The 23,098-nt window shown below is 37.5% G+C and overlaps 1 protein-coding gene across 2 annotated transcripts; it reads right to left on the reverse strand.

Annotated features, from left to right (window-relative positions):
- Positions 1-666: 666 nt before the first annotated feature.
- MSMO1 (methylsterol monooxygenase 1) lies at positions 667-23,098 on the reverse strand. Of its 2 annotated transcripts, XM_007176712.2 has the most exons (6): positions 23,021-23,098; positions 17,508-17,793; positions 12,015-12,163; positions 10,946-11,072; positions 9,149-9,303; positions 667-929 (listed from the first exon to the last, which is right to left on the reverse strand). In XM_007176712.2, exons 2-6 carry the CDS (start codon positions 17,760-17,762, stop codon positions 734-736), a joined length of 882 nt encoding a protein of 293 aa, XP_007176774.1. In that variant the 5' UTR covers positions 17,763-17,793; positions 23,021-23,098; the 3' UTR covers positions 667-733. The 2 variants fall into 2 exon arrangements, with proteins under 2 accessions (XP_007176774.1, XP_007176775.1); XM_007176713.2 differs by lacking the exon at positions 17,508-17,793 and having other exon boundaries at positions 23,021-23,074.

A 23,098-nucleotide genomic window follows, 5' to 3' on the forward strand; every position in this document is an offset into this window, starting at 1 on the left:
TTTCCTGATAAGAATAAAAGGTGACAAATGATGTTCAAAATTGGAAACCAGACAAAATCACATTTATTTCAATAGCTCCAAGTGCAAATACAGCAAGTCAGTACACAAAGTTTCAAGATACAGCTTTAAGTATAATGAAAACTTGATATACAAAAAAGAAAGGGTAAATAGCAGAAATAAAGCTCAATGTTTAAAAAATTCAAGTAACCTGAAAACCTTTAGACTAAAATAGTCTTTCATCAATTCAGAAACGCCTTAGTTTATAGATAAGAGTAGTACATTGCAGTCAAAAAGGACTTCTCAAAGAAGGAGAATCACCCCAAACTGGTCAGCTGCAGATACGAGTAGAAATTCCCAGTGCTGGCTATTTCAGAGTTAGCATTCACTCACACTATACAGATTGGTGTGGTTCAACCCATGGCATTTGATCTTTAAGCAAATTCCAAAATAGTGTTTAAAGTTCAGTACTACTAAGAGTTCTTGAAACGGCCACTATATATTTAAAAGGTTTGAAGACCAATTTCAGTTTCAGGCCTATGGTACAACTTGGGGAAAAGACATACATTAATATTCCTTCCATTACTTCAATCCTTTTTGTAAGGTTAGCAACATGGCCTTTAAAACTTCCTCAGGGAAACTGTAGTTAAACATAGAAAAGTTCCCCCAGAAGCAATGTTAGCTACTAGCTTCAATTCAGGAAATGTGTATCTGCAGGAAGGTTTATGTGAGATGCTTATTCAGTCTTTTTCTCAACCTTCTTCATTTTCTCAACGTAGGCAGTAAATTGAGAGTCTGTTCCAAAAAGTTTATCCCACCATGTAAATGTCGAAGCATAGTTTCCAATGAAGTTCATGTGGTGGAAATCATGATGCCGAGAACCAGCATAGAAAGGAATAAGATTTAAAGGGTTGAGAGGAATGTCATAACCACTGAAATAAAAATGATAAAGAGTATTAAGAAAGTAAATACACCTTAAATAATCGACATTTTCATTGATAGTAATATGCTTGTTAACCATTCAAATAACATTCCACTTTACCTAAGTCACTTATTCCTGACATGTTTACAAAAGACAAAAACTCACAGCAAATGGTGCATATTCTAGAAACCACTTTAAGAAATTAAAGAAAAACTTGAACAATTAATAGACATTAATATTATACATCAGGGGATGAAAGAGGGGTTATAGTAATGAATCTTTAGACATAGATTTTCATGCTTTTTTTTTTTTCTTGTTTTAGAGGACTTTCTCACCATAGTTTGTAACACCCATAATACTACATATTTTTTTTTAGGAAAAGTTATATGAAATTAGTACCAAGCATTACAAAGGTTAAACCTGAGGATTACTGTTTTGCAACTTCTTTTAGAGTACCCACCTTTATTTCTAACTACAAGTCTAAAATCTGATATCTACAATTATACCAGTCTGAATCACCCCAATCCTTCCCTCCCTTGAGGAGTCTGAAGGGGGAAGGAAGGAGAAAAGAGCAATGGAAGGAAAGATTGAAGGAGACACCATCTACCACTTTTCTGCCTAAGACTAGAAGCATTAATTTTGCTACTTTAGTGATTCAGAAACAATTCCTAGAATTTCATATTCTGCTTGCACAGATGAAAATTCCCAAATAAAAATGCAATAAATATATAATCATTTTTAAATGATGAAAAATTAGGATATTGGGAATTTGAAAAGGCATTTAATAGAAATAATTTACCAAAAAATGCCTTCCAATCAACAGAAAGGAAGCATGTGAAATATGAACATATCACAAGCAGTTTTCATCAGTGCTGGGCAGTGGAGTACACAAATGTTTTATTCAGTGAATCCATTCAGTGGATGTTTCAATATTTTTTTCAAGTAAGAGTTAGGTTTAGGTTCATTACAGAAGGATAAAGTAATTGCTGCTCCTGAATTACAGTATTTAACCAAATTTTTAAGAAAACAACAAGAATATTTTCATTTGAACAATGTTTCAGGAAGACTCTGCAAGGCATGAAATCCAAAAGCCATTAAAAAAAAAACTGAGAGATTTTACTACATAAAAATTTAAAACTTCAGAACTGCAAAAGAACCATCAAGCGTTAAAATTCAAATGACAGATGGAGAGAAAATATTTACAACATATGTAACAAACAAAGCTTACACATGAACCAATAGGTTATAAAACGTATAGCCTTAACAGAAAAACTGGCAAATGATATAAAATGGTAATTCAAAGAAAAAATTACTGTTGGTCAACAAGCACAAAGACAGGTGGAGGGAGTAGAAGGACGTGTGCTCACTCCCTCTTGCAAGAGCACTGTAATCACAACTAACTGCTGAACAATCATTGACAGGAAGACACTGGAACTCACCAAAAAAATTACCCCACATCCAAAGACAAAGGAGAAGCCGCAATGAGACGGTAGGAGGGGCGCAATCACAATAAAATCAGAACCCATAACCGCTGGGTGGGTGACTCACAAACTGGAGAACAATTATACCACAGAAGTCCACCCACTTGAGTGAAGGTTCTGAGCCCCACATCAGGCTTCCCAACCTGGGGGTCCAGCGATGGGAAGAGGAAGTCCCAGATTCAGACTTTGAAGGCTAGTGAGATTTGATTGTGGGACTTCGACTGAACTGTAGGAAACAGAGACTCCACTCTTGGAAGACACACACAAAGTAGTGTGTGCATCAGGACCCAGGGGGAAGGAGCGCTGACCCCATAGGAGACTGAACTAGCTGTACCTGCTAATGTTGGAGGGTCTCCTGCAGAGGCGGGGGGTGGCTGTGGCTCACTGCGGGGACAGGGACATGGACAGCAGAAGTTCTGGGAAGCACTCCTTGGTGTGAGCCCTCCCAGAGTCCGCCATTAACCACACCAAAGAGCCTCTAGGCTCCAGTGTTGCCTCAGGCCAAACAACCAACAGGCAGGGAACTCAGCCCCACCCATCAGCAGACAAATGGATTAAAGTTTTAGTGAGCTCTGCCCACGAGAGCAACACCCACCTCTACCCACCACCAGTCCCTACCATCAGGAAACTTGCACAGGCCTCTTAGATAGCCTCATCCACCAGAGGGCAGACAGCAGAAGCAAGAAGAACTACTATCCTGCAGCCTGTGGGACAAAAACCACATTCACAGAAAGACAGACAAAATGAAAAGGCAGAGGACTATGTACCAGATGAAGGGAACAAGATAAAACTCCAGAAAAACAACTAAATGAAGTGGCGATAGGCAACCTTCCAGAAAAAGAATTCAGAATAATGATAGTGAAGATGATCCAGGACCTCAGAAGAAGAATGGAGGCAAAGATCGAGAAGAGGCAAGAAATGTTTAACCAAGACCTAGAAGAATAAAAGAACAAACAGAGATGAATACTACAATAACTGAAATGAAAAATACACGAGAAGGAATCAACAGCAGAATAACTGAGGCAGAAGAATGGCTAAGTGACCTGGAAGATAGAATGGTGGAATTCACTGCCACAAAACAGAATAAAGACCAAAAAGAAATGAGGACAGCCTAAGAGACCTCTGGGACAATCTTAAATGCACCAACATTTGAGTTATAGGGGTCCGAGAAGGAGAAGAGAGAGAGAAAGGACCCAAGAAGACATCTGAAGAGACTACAGTCGAAAACTTCCCTAACATGGGAAAGGAAAGAGCCACCCAAGTCCAGGAAGCGCAGAGAGTCCCAGGCAGGATAAACCCAAGGAGAAACACACCGAGACACATAGTAATCAAACTGACAAAAATTAAAGACAAAGAAAAATTATTAAAAGCAACAAGGGAAAAACTACAAATAACATTCAAGGGAAGCCCCATAAGGTTAACAGCTGATTTCTCTGCAGAAACTCTATAAGCCAGAAGGGAGTGGCACGATATAGTTAAAGTGATGAAGGAGAAGAACCTACATCCAAGGTTACTCTACCCGGCAAGGATCTCGTTCAGATTTGACAGAGAAATCAAAAGCTTTACAGACAAGCAAAAGCTAAGAGAATTCAGCACCACCAAACCAGCTCTACAGGAAACGCTAAAGGAACTTCTCTAAGTGGGAAACACAAGAGAAGAAAAGGACCTACAAAAACAACCCCCAAACAATTAAGAAAATGGTAATAGGAACATAAATATCAATAATTACCTTAAATGTGAATGGATTAAATGCTCCAACCAAAAGACACAAGCTTGCTGAATGGATACAAAAACAAGACCCATATATATGCTGTCTACAAGAGACCCACTTCAGACCTAGGGACACATACAGACTGAAAGTGAGGGGATGGAAAAAGATATTCCATGCAAATGGAAATCAAAAGAAAGCTGGAGTAGCTATACTCATATCAGATAAAGTAGACTTTAAAATAAAGAATGTTATGAGAGACAAGGAAGGACACTACGTAATGATCAAGGGATCAATCCAAGAAGAAGATATAACAATTATAAATATATAAGCATCCCACATAGGAGCACCTCAATACATAAGGCAACTGCTAACAGCTATAAAAGAGGAAATCGACAGTAACGCAATAATGGTGGGGGACTTTAACACCTCATTTACATCAATGGACAGATGATCCAGACAGAAAATTAATAAGGAAACAGAAGCTTTAAATGACACAATAGACCAGATAGATTTAAATGAAATTTATAGGACATTCCACCTGAAAAGAGCAGATTACACTTTCTTCAAGTGCACACGGAACATTCTCCAGGATAGATCACATCTTGGGTCACAAATCAAGCCTCGGTAAATTTAAGAAAACCGAAATCATATCAAGCATGTTTTCTGACGACAACACTATGAGATTAGAAATCAATTACAAGGGAAAAAAATGTAAAAAACACAAACACATGGAGGCTAAACAATACATTACTAAATAACCAAGAGAACACTGAAGAAATCAAAGAGGAAATCAAAAAATACCTAGAAACAAATGACAATAAAAATATGACGGCCCAAAACCTATGGGATACAGCAAAAGCTGTTCTAAGAGGGAAGTTTATAGCTATACAATCCTACCTCAAGAAACAAGAAAAATCTCAAACAAACAATCTAACCTTACACCTAAAGGAACTAGAGAAACAAGAACAAACAAAACCCATAGTTAGTAGAAGGAAAGAATTCATAAAGATCAGAGCAGAAATAAATGAAATAGAAACAGAGAAAACAATAGCAAGGATCAATAAAACTAAGAGCTGGTTCTTTGAGAACATGAACAAAATTGATAAACCTTTAGCCAGACTCATCAAGAAAAAGAGGGAGAGGACTAAAATCAATAAGAGTAGAAATGAAAATGGAGAAGTTACAACAGACACTGCAGAAGTACAAAGCATCACAAGAGACTACTACAAGCAACTCTATGCCAATAAAATGGACAACCTGCAAGAAATGGAAAAATTCTTAGAAAGGTAAAACCTTCCAAGAATGAACCTGGAAGAAATAGAAAATATGAACAGGCTAATCACAAGTAATGAAATTGAAACTGTGATTAAAAATTTTCCAACAAACAAAAGTCCAGGACCAGACGGCTTCACAGGTGAATTCTATCAAACATTTAGAGAAGAGCTAACACCCATCCTTCTCAAACTCTTCCAAAACACTGCAGAGGAAGGAACACTCCCAAACACACTCTACGAGGCCACCATCACCCTGATACCAAAACCAGACAAAGATACTACAAAAAAAGAAAATTACACAGCAATATTACTGATGAATATAGATGCAAAAATCCTCAACAAAATAATAGCAAACAGAATCCAACAACACAGTAAAAGGATCATACATAAGGCAAATGTTAACAGCTATAAAAGAGGAAATCGACAGTAACGCAATAATAGTGGGGGACTTTAACACCTCATTTACAGCAATGGACAGATCAAAGGATAAAATCCTTTTATCCTGGGATAAAAGGATTCATCCCAGGGATGCAAGGATTCTTCAATATACATAAATGAATCAATGTGATACACCATATTAACAAATTGAAGAATAAATACCATATGATCATCTCAAGAGATGCAGAAAAAGCTTTTGACAAAAATTCAACATCCATTTATGATAAAAACTCTCCAGAAAGTGGGCACAGAGGGAACCTACCTCAACACAATAAAGGCCATATATGACAAACCCACAGCAAACACCATTCTCAATGGTGAAAAACTGAAAGCATTTCCTCTAAGATCAGGAACAAGACAAGGATGTCCACTCTCACCACTATTATTCAACATAGCTTTGGAAGTCCTAGCTATGGCAATCAGAGAAGAAAAAGAAATAAAAGGAATACAAATTGCAAAAGAGAAGTAAAACTGTCACTGTTCGCAGATGACATGATACTATACACAGAGAATCCTAAAGATGTCACCAGAAAACTACTAGAGCTAATCAATGAATTTGGTAAAGTTGCAGGATACAAAATTAATGCACAGAAATCTCTTACATTCCTATACACTAACAACGAAAGATCAGAAAGAGAAATTAAGGAAACAATCCCATTCACCATTGCACCAAAAAGAATAAAATACCTAGGAATAAACCTACCTAAGGAAGTAAAAGACCTGTACTCAGAAAACCATAAGACACTGATGAAAGAAATCAATGATGACACAAACAGATGGAGAGATATACCATGTTCTTGGATTGGAAGAATCAATATTGTGAAAATGACTATACTACCCAAAGCAATCTACAGATTCAGTGCAATCCCTATCAAATTAACAATGGCATTTTTCATAGAACTAGAACAAAAAATCCTAAACTTTGTACGGAGACACAAAAGACCCCGAATTGCCAAAGCATCCTGAAGGGAGAAAACAGATCTGGGGGAATCAGACTCCCTGACTTCAGTCCATACTACAAAGCTACAGTAGTCAAGACAATATGGTACTGGCACAAAAACAGAGATATAGATCAATGGAACAGGATAGAAAGCCCAGAGATAAACCCACGCACCTATGGTCAACTAATCTATGACAAAGGAGGCAAGGGTATACAGTGGAGAAAAGACAGTCTCTTCAATAAGTGGTGCTGGGAAAACTGGACAGCTACATGTAAAAGAATGAAATTAGAACACTCCCCAACAACAATACACAAAAATAAACTCAATATGGATTAAAGACCTAAACGTTAAGACAGGACACTATAAAACTCTTAGAGGGGGCTTCCCTGGTGGCGCAGTGGTTGAGAGTCTGCCTGCCGATGCAGGGGACACAGGTTCGAGCCCTGGTCTGGGAGGATCCCACATGCCGCGGAGCAACTGGGCCCGTGAGCCACAACTACTGAGCCTGCGTGTCTGGAGCCCGTGCTCCGCAACAAGAGAGGCCGCGATGGTGAGAGGCCCGCGCACCGCGATGAAGAGTGGCCCCCGCTCGCCACAACTAGAGAAAGCCCTCGCACAGAAACGAAGACCCAACACACCCAAAAATCAATCAATTAATAAATAATTAAAAAAAAAAAAAACTCTTAGAGGAAAACATAGGAAGAACGCTCTTTGACATAAATCACAGCAAGATCTTTTTTGATCCACCTCCTAGAGTAATGGAAATAAAAACAAAAATAAACAAATGGGGCCTAATCAAACTTCAAAGCTTTTGCACAGCAAAGGAAACTATAAGCAAGACGAAAAGACAACCCTCAGAATGGGAGAAAATATTTGCAAACAAATCAATGGACAAAGGATTAATCTCCAAAATATATAAACAGCTCATGCAGCTCAATATTAAAAAAAACAAACAACCCAACCCAAAAACTACAATGAGGTATCACCTCACACCAGTTAGAATGGGCATCATCAGAAAATCTACAAACAACAAATGCTGGAGAGGGTGTGGAGAAAAGGGAACCCTCTTGCACTGTTGGTGGGAATGTAAACTGATACAGCCACTATGGAGAACCGTATGGAGGTTCCTTAAGAAACTAAAAACAGAACTACCATATGACCCAGCAATCCCACTACTGGGCACATACCCAGAGAAAACCATAATTCAAAAAGACACATGCACCTCAATGTTCATTGCAGCACTGTTTACAAGAGCCAGGTCATGGAAACAACCTAAATGCCCATCGACAGACGAATGGATAAAGAAGATGTGGCACATATATACAATGGAATATTACTCAGCCATAAAAAGGGACGCAATTGGGTCCTTTGCAGAGACGTGGATGGACTTAGAGACTGTCATACAGAGTGAAGTAAGTCAGAAAGAGAAAAACAAACATCGTATATTAACGCATATATGTGGAATCTAGAAAAATGGTACAGATGAACCAGGTCTGCAAGGCAGAAATAGAGACACAGATGTAGAGAACAAACGTAGACACCAAGTGGGCGGGGTGGGGGGTGGTGGTGGGATGAATCGGCAGATGGGGAAAGAAAAAAAAACCCAGCACAAAGACAGCCATGCAGCCTCACCAGCCCCTGGGAAATGCAGTGCATAACCCTGAAGGCTCTCTGCCCTCCTACTGACCAAGATTAACTAGACTGTAATGTCCAGGTTGCAAAAGGTGTTGGGCGCAGGGAAAGCATTCTTACAGGTTCCTGCTGGGCATGTAGAGAGGGGCCCTTTTGGAGGGCAGTTCTGTAGCACTTATCAAAATTTTATTTCATTTTCTCAAATGATACATGAATATACTCTCACCATAAAAACGACAACAGCCATAGATAGGAATGTAAAAAAAACCAAAAATTATTATTTGAACTTTTATCCAATGATTATGTTCTCCTGTTTATTAAAAATAGCAACATTAACAAGGTTAACTTCTCCTATTACTCTACTTAGGAAAAAAGATAACCTATGACAATGATTACGGTGCATGAAATGGGTGAAGGTGGTCAAAAGGCATGAACTTCCAGTTATAAGATGAATAAGTACATTTAATGTACAGCATGGAGGCTGAAATCAACAATCCTGTGAATCTGAAAGTTGCTAAGAGAGTAGATCTTCAGAGTTCTCAAATTTGTAACTCTGTGTAGAGATGAACAGTGTGGTGAGCATTTTGCAATACATACATATATCAAACCATTATGTTGCACACCTAAAACACAATGTTACATGTCAGTTACATTTCAATTTAAAAAAAAAAAAAACAGAAATAAAGATAATCTATGACCATGAAAAAAGGATATTTTATGATACTTTTACCTGAACAGAAACCATAGCTTACCTATGGACATCAATAGTTTCTATCAAACGAATGGTTACCCAGGCCCAAAGAAGAATAACATGATCACATAAAAGCATGATTCCAATGAAAAATCCAGTTCCAAGAATTAAGGTTTCCAGAGGATGTGCATATTCAGCTTCCATTCCAAATGGAGCCTAAAATAAGTAAGAATTGCTTAATATATTGTGATGGTTAATTTTATGTGTCAACTTATCTAGGCCATGGTGCCCAGCTGCTTGGTCAAACACCAGTCTAGATGCTGGTGTGAAGGTCTTTTTTCGATGTGATTAACAGTTAAGTCAGTAGACCATGAGTAAAGAAGAAGACCCTCCATAACCCAGGTGAGCTTCATCCAATCAGATGAAGGCCTTAAAAGCAAAGACTGAGGCTTCCCAAGAAAGAAGGAATTCTCAAGACTACAATACAGAAACCCTGCCTGGTTTCCAGCCTGCTGCCCTAAGGAATTGAGATCCAGGCCTGCAACATCAACTCTCACCTGCGTTTCCAACCTGTGAGCTGCCCTACAGATTTCAGATTCACCAGCCCCCACAAGTGCATGAGCCAGTTCCTTAAAATAAATCTGTGTGTGTGTGTGTATCTCCTATTGATTTTGTTTCTTTGGAGAACCCTGACTAATATATATAATTTATGTATGTATATCATTTTATGAAATTATATCCCTTCTATATGTTATGATAGATAGTACAGGCATCCCTAGGTATCCCAGGGGGATTGGTTCCAGGACTCCCGTGGATACCAAACTCCAAGGATGCTCAAGTCCCTTATATAAAATGGTGCAATATTTGCATATAACCTATGCACATCCTCCCATATACTTTAAATCATCTATAGATTATTTATAATACCTAATACAATGTAAATGCTGTGTAACTGTTGTAAATACAATTTAAACGTTATGTAAATAGTTGTCCACTCGAGGCAAATTCAAGTTTTGCCTTTCGGAACTTTCTGGAATTTTTTTCCCAAGTATTTTCAATCCTCGGTTGGTTGAATTCATGAATTCAGAACCCATGGATACTGAGGATCAACTATATATCTAGCCATACATATATAAACATTAACAGTAATTCTCAATAAAAATGTTTTTTTGTTCTTACCAAACATTAAAAGTCTAGGGATGTCCTTAAAACAATCTATTTTAATAGCTGTCTTTGATGGTTTGAGATAAAGGCATTAAACAATTGACTTGAATTCTAATTTTGGTTTATGCACCTGAATTTGTTCTGCCAAGAAAGGGATGTTTGGTTTATCATATCATGTAATTAGGATCAATGCAGAACATACCAAAATAACAAATTTGACAAAGCTAACATCAAAGCAGTTCTGATAAAAATCACTGTTTTGTGGGAATGAGTTAGCAATGATGTGGAAATGTGTTAAAACTAACTTGGAAATTGTTTTAGGAATTTAACGATTCAAGGTTTGTTGTTTTGGGGTCCCACTTAAATGACCTTAACAGCACTAGAGGCCTCTATCAAACTGCCAGGTACCCAACTGTGTGAGGATAGCGCTCTGGACCCAAAGACAAAAATGAACGATTTCACGTAACATTTTTCTTTCAGGTCTCACTTTACCATGAAATTAAGATATTAAAGAAAATCTGTAGAACTACCTTTGTGTTTAGGTGTGTGTGTATTATATTCTTAACAATCATGCCAAAGGAAAAAGAAATAAAAACATCACTGACAATTTTTTTTAAAAGTCCAGGAGATTTTTTTTTTAAATGACATTTTTGCCTCTAGTAGGAAAAATGTATTAAATATAGTTCTAACATACCTGAAACTCATGATGAATTTTATGAATATGCTTATATATTCTTTTGTGGTGTAAGAGCCTATGCAGGAAATAGTGCCAGGTATCCTCAATCACTGCACAGCCAAAGCATCTTGCCAAAAGCATGTACCTTTAAGATGAAAATACTGCAATGAGGATTAAATAACTTTTACTTAAACAATCTAGACTTTTACCTGGGATCACTGCTGGAGACACTGCATAAAACCAAATACCAGCTTGACCTAACTGGTTATATTGATCAACAAATTCTCAAAACAATATATATAGATGCAAGCTAGCTATATGATACCACCTGAAGAAGGGTTAAAGAATCTGACCACCATACCAATTCTAATTCGCTTAAAAAAAAGTCACAGGTATAAAATCAGAGTTAAGAAACAAAACTCAAAACTTCTAGGAAAAGAGTAACATTGATAAAGGACTTGAATTAAGATTAATAATAGTAAAATCCTTGTTTTTTTCCTGACAAAGAGAAGCACATAAGTGCAATGGGCAAAATATATTTTATATACATATGAACACATACACAGAAATTCTTTTATATGTTGAATATACAGTAATAGGAAAAGCACATATCTATATACTGTACATCTGTGTTCAGGTTAAGTCAGAACAGACAGTTGAATACAAATATTATTTGAACACAAATATTTATGCTCAGATAATATATATTTGTGTCTGTATAGACACAATTTTTATAAACTTCACAAACTATTCTCTCATTTTTTTCTTTCATTTTAGACTTAAAATGCAATAAATTTTTTCTTGGCATAAGCATGTGTACCTGTATACAATCATATAAAGGATGCTATGGAAACTTCTGATGCAAGAAACTCACCTTCCAATAAAAATATTACACTAAAATATAGAAACATATAAAAATGGGAACATTTTAAGTTTCTGCTACGGTTTACTTTTCTACATTTTATTTATTTCCAAAGTTTAGAAGAAACAAACATTAACCAAATGAAGAAAGAAAATAACATTAAGGATATTTTAATTGAATGATAAACCATGACTGAGTATAAAAACCAAATCTTCATCTACATACCATCTTGGCATTGTTTCCCAATCATAAGGAATATTGAAATACTCTGTAAAATAATAGGTTCCACAAATCAAAGGAAGCTGGATACAAAAGTGATTAAAGAGAAGTACTTTAAAACATTTCCATTGATTTTCCCACGTTTCTGGTTTATCCTATGGAGAAAAAAATCAAAATATTTAGTATTAGCCTCTGCTATCAGGAGTTTCACCTGAAAACTAGAAGTAAATTCCTAGTGTTTTCTCTAATGTTTATATGGAGACTTAAGTTTATGTTATTTAATTAATCCTATGTTATGTGAATTCTATATTATAATTGCTGTGTTACAGTAACTAAGGTCCAGGAACCACAACACACACACACACACACACACACACACACACACACACACACACACCTGCTTCTAAAACCTTGACAACTATCGATATTATCACTACTTTAAATAAGTGAAGAAATTGTCAATAGACAAACCGAGGCATAATGGTCCCGATGATCTCTACAAACCAAAGGAGCACTACAGAATGAATAACTCTTGTCTTTGCTGCCCACAGATCATTTACTTCTTTTATCAGGAATGCCAGAGAGGAAGAAATGTGTTATGCTAAGATCACAGTTGGGTTCTCCCAATTGCTGAGGCAGCTGCACACATAGCATTGGAAGCCTTATTACACAGGTAAATCAACACTGCCAGCCATTCAGCGGTTTTCATTCCCAGAAATAAGTGCATTTTTTTCTTAAACATTGACAGAATTCAAAACTCTCTGAGCTGGAAGAACTTAGAAAACAAATGCGTCCAGTGGTTCCCAAAGAATGGAGAGCTACTACCCACATGAAGTTCACAGATTAAAGTCAAAATGAGGAAGTGAGATTAATGTAGTGAAACGTTCACAAAACCTCATGAGGATTATCGACTTGCTTAGCAAGCCATATAGAAAAATCTAAAATATATTCAATTTAAAGGGGTGCACTTAGTTAAAAAGTGCTTTTGGTTTTACAAAAAGATGGTGATAATAAATAGTTATTGCTTTGTTTAAATGTCCTTACCTAAAAATTCAGAAACCTACCAATGCAAGTTTTTTAACTTAACCATAACATCCCAAGGATGAAACCACTGACCTAAGCAGAGGCCCGGAGGTCAACCTCCCTGCCCAGGATCACACAGACAGTTATTAGCAGAACTTGGACTAACTAAAATCTAGGGTTCCAGTGTTGTTCTTGAAATTCTTTGGGAGAGTTACCTTCCCTGACAAAAAAGAAACAGCATTCAACTGGTAATCAGTCTGGAGAGCTGGCTCTAACCTCAGGGCCTCTGTGAAGCTCACATCTCAGTCTGCTCAACAATAAAATGAGGGAATTAGGCGAGATAATTTATAATTGTCTATTTCTACTCTGAGCATGATCTGACCCCGTTCCTCCAAACTTCCAGTCTGTGATTGGGGACAAAATAAATGGAAGATTCTGGCTTGGGCCGGCAAAGGCACTCTTTTTCCCACAGAACTATGTTTAACTGACTTGTGATATCCTGGCTAAACTCTAATACTGATGTAGCTGCAGAAATTAACACAAAAATGAATCAACTGTAACTAAAAAATCATATGCTTTACTGTTTACCAGGCCCACACTTCAGAAAGAATGTTTTTAGTGTATAAATCCTTGAGGAAAATTCCTAGAGAATTATCAAGATGTAAGACTTAAAAAAATCCTGCAAGGTCTACTTCATTACTCTCTCATTCTTGTGAATATTCTCCCCACTAGCAAGCATGTGCATTAGCTGTCTATTCTGTTTCAAAGCAGAGTCTTCAGTGTTAGCTCCACCAGCAACTTTTTCCTGTACCCTCACTGTTTCAGGGTATCTGCCTTTAAAATGTGTAAACCTGTATACACTGATTTTTTGGCTTGTTTTTAAACCCCCTGATATTGTGAAAACTTGTACTGATTATCTTCACAACTAATTTTAGTATCAAAAAATCTCAAAGCAGGGACCTTAATGGTTGTGAAACTCAAGGAAGACATGCTAAGTACAGACTTGAAGGCTTTCGATCTCTGTTTATCAGTAACTAGTTGTAAACTAGATTACTTCTTGTCCTTTCTTTTGCCACATTTTACTCTAAAGTCTTCATAAAACCTTGAATGAAACAGGTCTTTCTCTCTCTGAAAAAGTTACCACCTCTGACCAGTGAGTCAACTGTAGAGGGCAGAAGACAGACAGGGATACTTTGGCCTGGACAGCCATACAACAAATCAGCCCCATAAATAAACCAACGGGTGACCTGTGGGAGCCAGAATTCCAAACATGCATGACAACTTAGACATCCAAACTCAATTCTGCCTTTCAAAGCAGGCCTTTTTATAAGACGTATTCTGGAAATGTTGTGCCCTTTATTTACAGTAACAGGATTCTCTCCTTTAGGTCACAGCCCTTTTAATTCCTTCTCCCTTTACCCTTTGTTCTTCCCTCCTTTGGCTTGGAGTCCACAGGCAGCTGACCCTCTGCACTATCCCCAGAGAGAATCTATGTTAGTACTTGCTTAAAGTGAGACTCACTGGGAGAGGCTACAAAAAGAAGAGACTGGTCAGAGAGGATGTGTGCACTGACTGCCACCCGACATGGACTCAATGAGTACAAACCAGTCTCCTTAGGTGAACACTCCCAAGATGCCTGCTTTCCACCAAGACTGTGTGCCCTTGAGTTTGAGTTTGGCATGACTTTTTGAGAAAAGTTAACAGTAAGCATTAGAAACTATCGTGGGTTTACCAAGTGTCAATAAATCATTTCTTTCTCTAACAAGCTGGTGCAGATTCCTTCCTGGGAACTGTGTCAAACTCTTTAGTCTACACATTACTAGAGTTCACTATTTCCCCTATGTTTAAAACTGAGACGAGGCACTGCGTATATCTCAACACTTTGTCATGCATAGCAAGCTCTCAAGAAACATTTAGTACACTGAAGTGAATACCTAGAAGCTAGGAGCATCATCATTTTTGGGGGGATGACATGAATGCTGCAGAATTACCATGATATATTTAGGGTAAAAACAAAACCTTAACAGTCTTGATCAAAGTCTTAGCATATTAACATACATTTAAGAGTTGAGACATCATGGGCTGGAGTGAACTGCAAAATAATACTCATGAATCCCCATAACCTTCCCTTCCAGCTAATTTAAAAATTAAAATTTATGTATGATAAACCTCTCCATAAAGTGGGTACAGAAGGAACATATCTCAACATAATAAAGGCCACAGATGATAAGCCCACAGCTAACAACATACTCAATGGTGAAAAGCTGAAAACATTTCCTCTAAGGTAGGAACAAGACAAAGATGACCACTTTTGCACTTTTATTCAACATAGTATTGGAAGTCCTAGCCACAGCAATCAGACAAGAAAAAGAAATAAAAGGAATCCAAATTGGAAAGGAAGAAGTAAAACTGCTACTGTTTGCAGATGACATAATACTGTACTATACATAGAAAATCCTAAAGATGCCACCAGAAAACTACTGGAGCTCATCAATGAATCTGGTAAAGTTGCTGGATACAAAATTAATACACAGAACAGAAAACTGTAAGACACTGATCAAAGACACTGAAAACGACACAAATAGATGTAAAGATATAGTGTTCACGGATTGGAAGAATCAATATTGTTAAAATGACCACACTACCCAAGGCAATCTACAGATTCAATGCAATCCCTATCAAAACACCAGTGGCATTTTTCACAGAACTAGGACAAATAATTTTAAAATTTGTATGGAACCACCATAAAACTCCTAGAAGAAAACATAGGCAGAATACTCTGCCTCTACAATTATTAAATTGTAATAATATTTTTTTGGATCTGCCTCCTAAAGCAAAGGAAACAAAAGCAAAAATAAACAAATGGGACCTCATTAAACTTAAAAGCTTTTCTGGACAGCAAAGGAAACCTTTGACAAAACAGACAATCTGCTGAATGGGAGAAAATATTTGCAAATGATACAACTGATTAGGGGTTAATAGCCAAAATATACAAACAGCTCATACAATTCAACATCAAAAAAAAAAACTGATTAAAAAATGGGCGTTAAAAAAAAAAAAAAATGGGCGTAATACCCGAACAGACATTTTTCCAAAGAAGACATACAGATGGCCAAAAGGCATATGAAAAGATGCTCAACACCACTAATCATCAAGGAAATGTAAATCAAAACCACAATGAGATTTCACCTCACACCTGTCAGAATGGTTATAATCAAAAAGACTACAAATAACAAATGCTGGCAAGGTTGTGAAGAAAAGGGAAACTTAGTACACAGTTGGTGCAAATCTAAATTGGTGAAACCACTGTGGAAAACAGTATGGAGGTTCCTCAAAACACTAAAAATAGAACTACCATATGATCTGGCAATTCCACTCCTGGGTATATATCTGAAAAAAATAAAAACACTAATTTGAAAACACCCACAACGTTCATAGCAGCATTCTTTACAATGGCCAAGATATGGAAGCAACATAAGTGTCCATTAACAGATGAATGGATGAAGAAGATGTGGCATATATACACAATGGAATACTACTTGGCCATAAAAAAGAAGGAAATTTTGCCGTATGCAACAACATGGATGGATCTGCAAGGTATTATGCAAAGTGAAATAAGTCAGAGAAAGACAAATATGTATGTTATCACTTACATGTGGGAAAAAAAACCCCAAAATAAATGAACAAATATAACAAAACAGACTCACAGATATAGAGAACAAATTAGTGGTTACCAGCAGGGAGAGGAAAGGGGGAAGGAGCGAGATAGAGGTAGGGGATTAAGAGGTACAAGCTACTATGTATAAAATAGATAAGTAACAAGGATATATTGTATAGCATAGGGAATAGTCAATATTTTATAAGAACTTTAAATGGAGTACAATGTATAAAAATTTTGAATCACAATGTTGTACATCTGAAACTAATATACTGCATATCAACTATATCTCAGTAAAAAATATTTTTTTAATTAAAACTTATAAACCCAAATTAGATAAACATCACATCTACTTAAGGCACAATTTAACAAATTATTCTTGAAACCTTAATAGTAAATGCTCTAGGGTTGTGCTGTCCAATATGGTAGCAACTAGAAATGTGGCTATTGAACATTTTAAATATAGCTAGTCTTAACTGAGATGGGCTGAAATTAGTGTAAAATATACACTGGATTTCAAAGACTTACTATAAGAATAAGAACGTAACATATCCCATTAAAACTTTTAAATTTTGATTACTTACTGAAATGCAACAGTTGAGATTTATTGGATTAAATAAAATATATTGCTAACATTATTTTCCCTATTTCTTTTTACTTTTTAATGTATTCTACTAGAAAATTACACATGTGGCTTCATTATATGTCTATTGGACAGCCCTGATCTAGAGTCTATTTTGAGTTATAAAGTTATATTTACCTTAAAAATATTCAACAAGACTAATGACAATACTCCATTGCAAGTCTATCATACTCACCTTTTGAATTTTGTACTTTTTCATGTAAGGTATAAATTGAAACAAGAATCCAGGTAAACAGAACAAGAAATAAAGGACCTCATGAACTATGAGGGATCCCCATGTTGCAATCTGGAACTTTGTGTAATTATTCAACATATAGTTCCAAGCATTTTTAAATGGTTCCTGCAGAGGATTCTCAGGTAAAAGTGAATCTACATATTCCACAGCCAAGGATGCTGAACTAAAGATGCTGATACTTTCATTTGTTGCCATTTTGCAAATCTCTGCAGACAGCCTTATAATTCTGCAAAAATAAGTAAATAAATAAGTAAATAAATAAATAAGCAAGCTAAACAATGAAATTCTAAGAAAACAGTTTTTAAAATGCTTGTGATTAATTTTTAAATTACTAGAGGAGTGCCAATCTCTCAGGTCCTAAACATGATTAAAAACCCCAGTCTACAGGATGTCATCACCACCTCCATTCGTGGTGTATGATTTAAAAGTCACATGTTAACTTTCAAGAGCAGAATCTAAAGAACTATAGTGGATAAGAAATTTCAAGCCATCTTTAGAGACTTTTCAGTGTGGTCTCCAGGAAAAACTTGTAATTTCAATGAGCAATAGTTGGGTCACTTAAAACTAAAAGAATCTATAAAGAAAAAGTCTGCCAAACATGACTGCATAAAAATTAAATACTTATAATGGGGAATAAAAAGACAATCATAAATAAAGTCAAAGCTCAAATGACAAACTGGGAAAAATATTTCCAAAAATTATGACAGAGAGCTACAATGAGTGCTTTAGAAAAAGCCTAAAAACCCAACAGAAAAATGACAAAGACCATTCACAGAAGGTTCACAGAAAAATAAATACAAATGCTTACTAAGCAAATAAGCAGTTCAATTTGACTCAAATAGGAAATGCAGCCTAAAACAAAATCTTTAAGTTTCATAATGCCCAGTACCCAGTAACAATTTGGGGAAACAGGCACCATTGTACATTGTTGATGGGAGGATTAGTCTATAAAATTCACAGTATTTATTACAACTCAAAATGAATACACCTTTTGACCCAGCAATTTTCTCACTCAAGTGTACCAAGATGAGCACACTAAGACTGAAAGAAGCATTGCTCATAATAGCAAAAAGAAAGAGAGAAAAGTAAAACAAAATGTTAAGTCCGTCAACAAGAAATGAATTAAATAAATTCTATCAGGTCCTTCCAAAGACACACAGCCACAGAAAAGGAGGAAGATTTACATGTTCTACATAGAAAGATGCCTTAGATACAGTGTTGTGAAACAGCAAGTTATGGAATGTAGAGCAAGAACCCCACTTATGTTTTTGTGAAAAGGTTATATACTTTATGCACTTTCATGCATACGTATATATGAGAGACACACACACAAACATAGAAAATGTACAGAAAATGCATATGTATACACGGTTGGGGGGGTTATGAAGAGGAGAAAGATTTTACTTTCCATTTTATACCTTCTTACAATTTTAATTTTTTTCATGAGCATGTTTTACTTATTTAATAAATAAGCTTAATAGGTCAACAAATCAAAAAATATAGAAACTTACGAAGAATGTCACTTTCCTAAAAATGTTTACTGATGTCCCTAATTTATGAATTATGATAGGCCACTCTAAAAACAAATATATTAAGCCTAGGAAACTCTTAATAGTATTTAAAATGCCCCCTCCCCCCATAGACCTCTAATCATAGAGGATCGGGGGAGCTTAGCCAGCTTCCTCAGGACTCTGAATTCACTTTGCATCCTTATTCCTCTGTCCTACTCATTCTCAAGTGACTTACAGCACGGGGACTATTGTGCCACAGCCTGTGCTCACTCACCCTCTCCTCTAAGACTATCTGGTTTTGTGTTCTTATCCTACCTCATCAAGAACTTGTCCATCACTTACTCTTTCTCATCTTTCCCTCTTCACTGAGTTCATCCCGTCAAGTTTAAAAACATACTCAAGTCTTCCTTTCCTAACCTCTATCACCTCTCCCCCAAGCCACTGTTCCCTTTCTCTTTTTCTTTGGACCAACCAACTTCTGTCTTAAGGGAGAGATCAACATGCAGCCTCTGACTGGTTAATTCTCACACACACAACTCACTCAACTACAGCTGACCCTTCAATAACAGGTTTGAACTGTGCAGGTCCGCTTAGACTCAGATTTTTTTAAATAAATATATTGGAAAAATTTGGGGAGATTTGCAACAATTTGAAAAAATTCACAGATGAACCACATAGCCTAGAAATATCAAAAAAAATTAAGAAAAAGTTAGGTATGTCGTGAATGCATAAAATATATGTAAACAGTATTCTTACATAGGCATAAAGTGAGTGATATTTAATATAAAATTAAAGTGTTACTGCAAACCAGCCTATTATCAGTGAAGTGGTTTTTAAAAAAAGTAACAATGTTTCCAATACTGTATTATGAATATGACTAATACTATGCTATAAAACTTTATAATGATTCATTTATTAGTGTATAGGCTGAGCTACTGTAAAGCAATAGTATCGACTACACGAGGTGACCACAAAGCAATCATATTGCTGCTTCTTCATTATCAATGTGTGAATCCTTATACATGTAAATAAATATGAATTTCTTTTTCACATTTTCTTTCCATTTTTGATATCTGGTGTTAGTAATATTCATAACATCCACAGTGTTTTGTATCATATGAGACAATGTTGATGTAGGTACTGACAGACCATTCATCTTGTAAAAAGACATAAACTTATGGTATCAATAAATACAGCACAGTACTGTAAATGTATTTTCTCTTCCTAATTTTTTAACGTTTTCTTTTCTCAGCTGTTTATGTTATTGGTAAGGCTTTGGTCAACAGTAGGCTATCAGTAGTTCAGTTCTGGAGGAGTCAAAAGTTATGTGTGGATTTTCAACAGCCCAGGGGTTTGGCGCCCCAATCCCCGAGTTGTTCAAGGGCCCACTGTACTTGCAGTTTAGGTCCCCATCCACACCAAAATGTCTTCAATATTCTAAATTACAAAATAAAAGTTGTTCCAATCCTCATTTTTCATGAGGTTGTTACCAAATCTGATGATGCTAAACCAACACCAGTTACTAGCTGTGTGACCTTGAGCAAGTTAAGTCACTTCTCTAAGCCTCAGTTTTATTATCTGCAGAATGTAAAGAATAACAATAGTAACTAGATGATGGGAATCTTTTCATGATGTACATGTATATCAAATCACCACAACATACACTTGAAATATCTTGCAATTTTATTTGTCAACTGTACCTCAAAAAAGCTGAAAAAATAAGGAATAACAATATAGTTCTTCTCATGAGTCCAAGAAATAATGCACATGAAGTACTTAACATAGGACCTGACACATGGTACCTACAAGAAGCTAACAATTATTAAGGACTTTCTATAGGCCACTAACTGTTCTAAGAGTGTTACATGCTCTCTCTATATTAAAGACTTTAATCCTTACCACACCTTCAAGGCAGGCACTTTTATTATCCCCATTTTACAAATGAAAAACTGAGGTTTAGAAAGATTAAGTAACTTTCCCAAATTACAAAATTGCTACGTGGGGGAGCCTGTGCTCGCATTCATTATGCTATACTGTGATCCGAAACCATAAAGTACATAAATGTTATAGTAAGAGGGGAATAATTCCCACAGTTTACCCAAGCCCCTTGAAAGAGTATTCCATATAGGCTGCCTTCATTTTCACATTTCCCATCCATTCTCCAGCCATTACAATCTGTTTCCTATTCTAATCAATGCACTGAATTTACTCTTACTAAGTAAAATCAGTAAGTCTCCTAGCTTCCAGATCCAACTTTTTTTTGACTTTATTTTATCTGGCCAATCTGGAAGATTTGATACTTCTCACTTTGAAATGCCCGCCTTTCTTGGTTCTTGGGATTCATATGTATTCACTCTGATTTAATGTGTGGTACTATGTGCAGCCACTGTGCTCCCTGCTGCCCTCACCCCTAACTTCAAAACATAAAATCTAGTGAGGAATACAAAGAAGTAACCAAACTGTCACAAAATCTGTGACAAGAACAATAAAGGGTTGGAAATACAGAACAGAGAGGCCCAGAGAAAGAGGCATCCTAGAGAAAGAGGCATCTAAACTCAAGTCTGGAGCATGGAGGGGAGGTGACTAGATTAAAAGAGAGTGAAGTCGGGTGGGATGGGGTTGGGGGGGATAGTTTTGAACAGAGGAAACATCAGTTCCAAAGACTCAACCAGGAGATGAGAAAGGATACAGCACTTTCTGATTTAGTTATGTCTGTGGTACAGCTTTTGAGAAAGGAAGGCTCAAGAATTGAGGTTGAATAGTTTCCCAGAGATGCTTTCTTTACTCCTTCCAACTATTCTACATTACCTGGAGTGAGCTTATCTGTTCCTGTTGCGAGAATATGCTGATATCCACAATCTCTCTCTCTCTCTAGGCCTCTCTCCTAAACCCCAGGTTCTGATTACCCAAAAATCTACTGGCCATCTCCAACTTAAGACAGTTCAGAGGCACGTCAAAGTAAACATGTCCAACACGTTCCGCCACTGCCCCTTGCAGCACTACCCACACACTCCCTACCTCCTGTACCACGCAGTGAACCGGTGCCACCACCTACTTAGCCATCTGGGACAGAATGTTCCAGACCTCTATCTCTGCTGCCCGGGTTAAGTCTTCACACACTTACCCAATTGAGAGATAACTGCTTTAATTAACATTCAGGAGTTTACTCTCCAGACTCAAGGGAGGGCAATGGACACACTGTTGACAACTGAAGCAAAAAATAGGAATTCAAGAGGAAAGGGGAAGGGAAATAAAGAGTGGATTTTCTTTTCCTTTTTTCATCCTTGCACAACTGGATTGACTGGAGGCCTGCTACAGGCTCAGACAAAAGAAATGTAGTCGTTTGTGGATTCCCTTAGAAACCTTCAAGTTTAGCTGTCGGAGTGCTGCCATGAGTGCCTGCCCTTCGCCGTGCCCGGATCGCGCCTCCAAGCGTGCCTTTCTTAAAAGCCCTCCCTCCAGAACAGCAGACAGGGTTCACCCCTTCTCCAGACCCTTAGAGTTCCAGGGAGCGCCTCCCCACAGATAAAGACCTAGGCCTCTGCTCTCCTCCTCTCTCACCTTCTCGCCCCCACCCTCGGTATTCCTACAAGAAGGCCTCTGACCGTCCTCCGCTTGGGCCTCTCTGCCCACGAAACAGCGTCCCTTGCCGGTACGTCCTCTGCCCAACTCCCATTCATCCTTCAGTACCCTTCTCGTACGCTCTTCCCAGCCGCACGCCCCGCCGCGCACACAAACAGATCTTGCCCCCTCCTTTTGTACAACTTTGGTCACACTGGCACCGTGGGCTGTGACCACTGTCCCGGACGGCTGAGGGCCGTGCCCGGTTCCGACACTGACTGAGGGATTTCACCCTTTTCCACCCGTACCCGCCGCCACGCCCTCCATCCCGGCCTCCATCCGCGGGCACCGGCCGTACCCTCGTCCACCCCGGGCCCTCACCTGCACACCGCTGTATCTGCTGCCGTCTCCTCCCGAGCTTCGCTAGGCTCAGCCGCTCGGGCGGTTCCTCCCGCCGTT

This window comes from Balaenoptera acutorostrata, chromosome 5 (assembly GCF_949987535.1).
Source record: "Balaenoptera acutorostrata chromosome 5, mBalAcu1.1, whole genome shotgun sequence".
Lineage (NCBI taxonomy): Eukaryota > Metazoa > Chordata > Mammalia > Artiodactyla > Balaenopteridae > Balaenoptera > Balaenoptera acutorostrata.

Excerpts from the sequence above, each read along its gene's own strand:
- MSMO1 (XM_007176712.2), bottom strand. The coding sequence starts at position 17,762 with ATGGCAACAAATGAAAGTATCAGCATCTTTAGTTCAGCATCCTTGGCT. Across the intron at positions 9,304-10,945 it reads AAATTCATCATGAGTTTCAG|GCTCCATTTGGAATGGAAGC; the intron begins GTATGTTAGAAC and ends TACTTATTTTAG. Across the intron at positions 930-9,148 it reads GAAACTATTGATGTCCATAG|TGGTTATGACATTCCTCTCA; the intron begins GTAAGCTATGGT and ends TTTTTATTTCAG.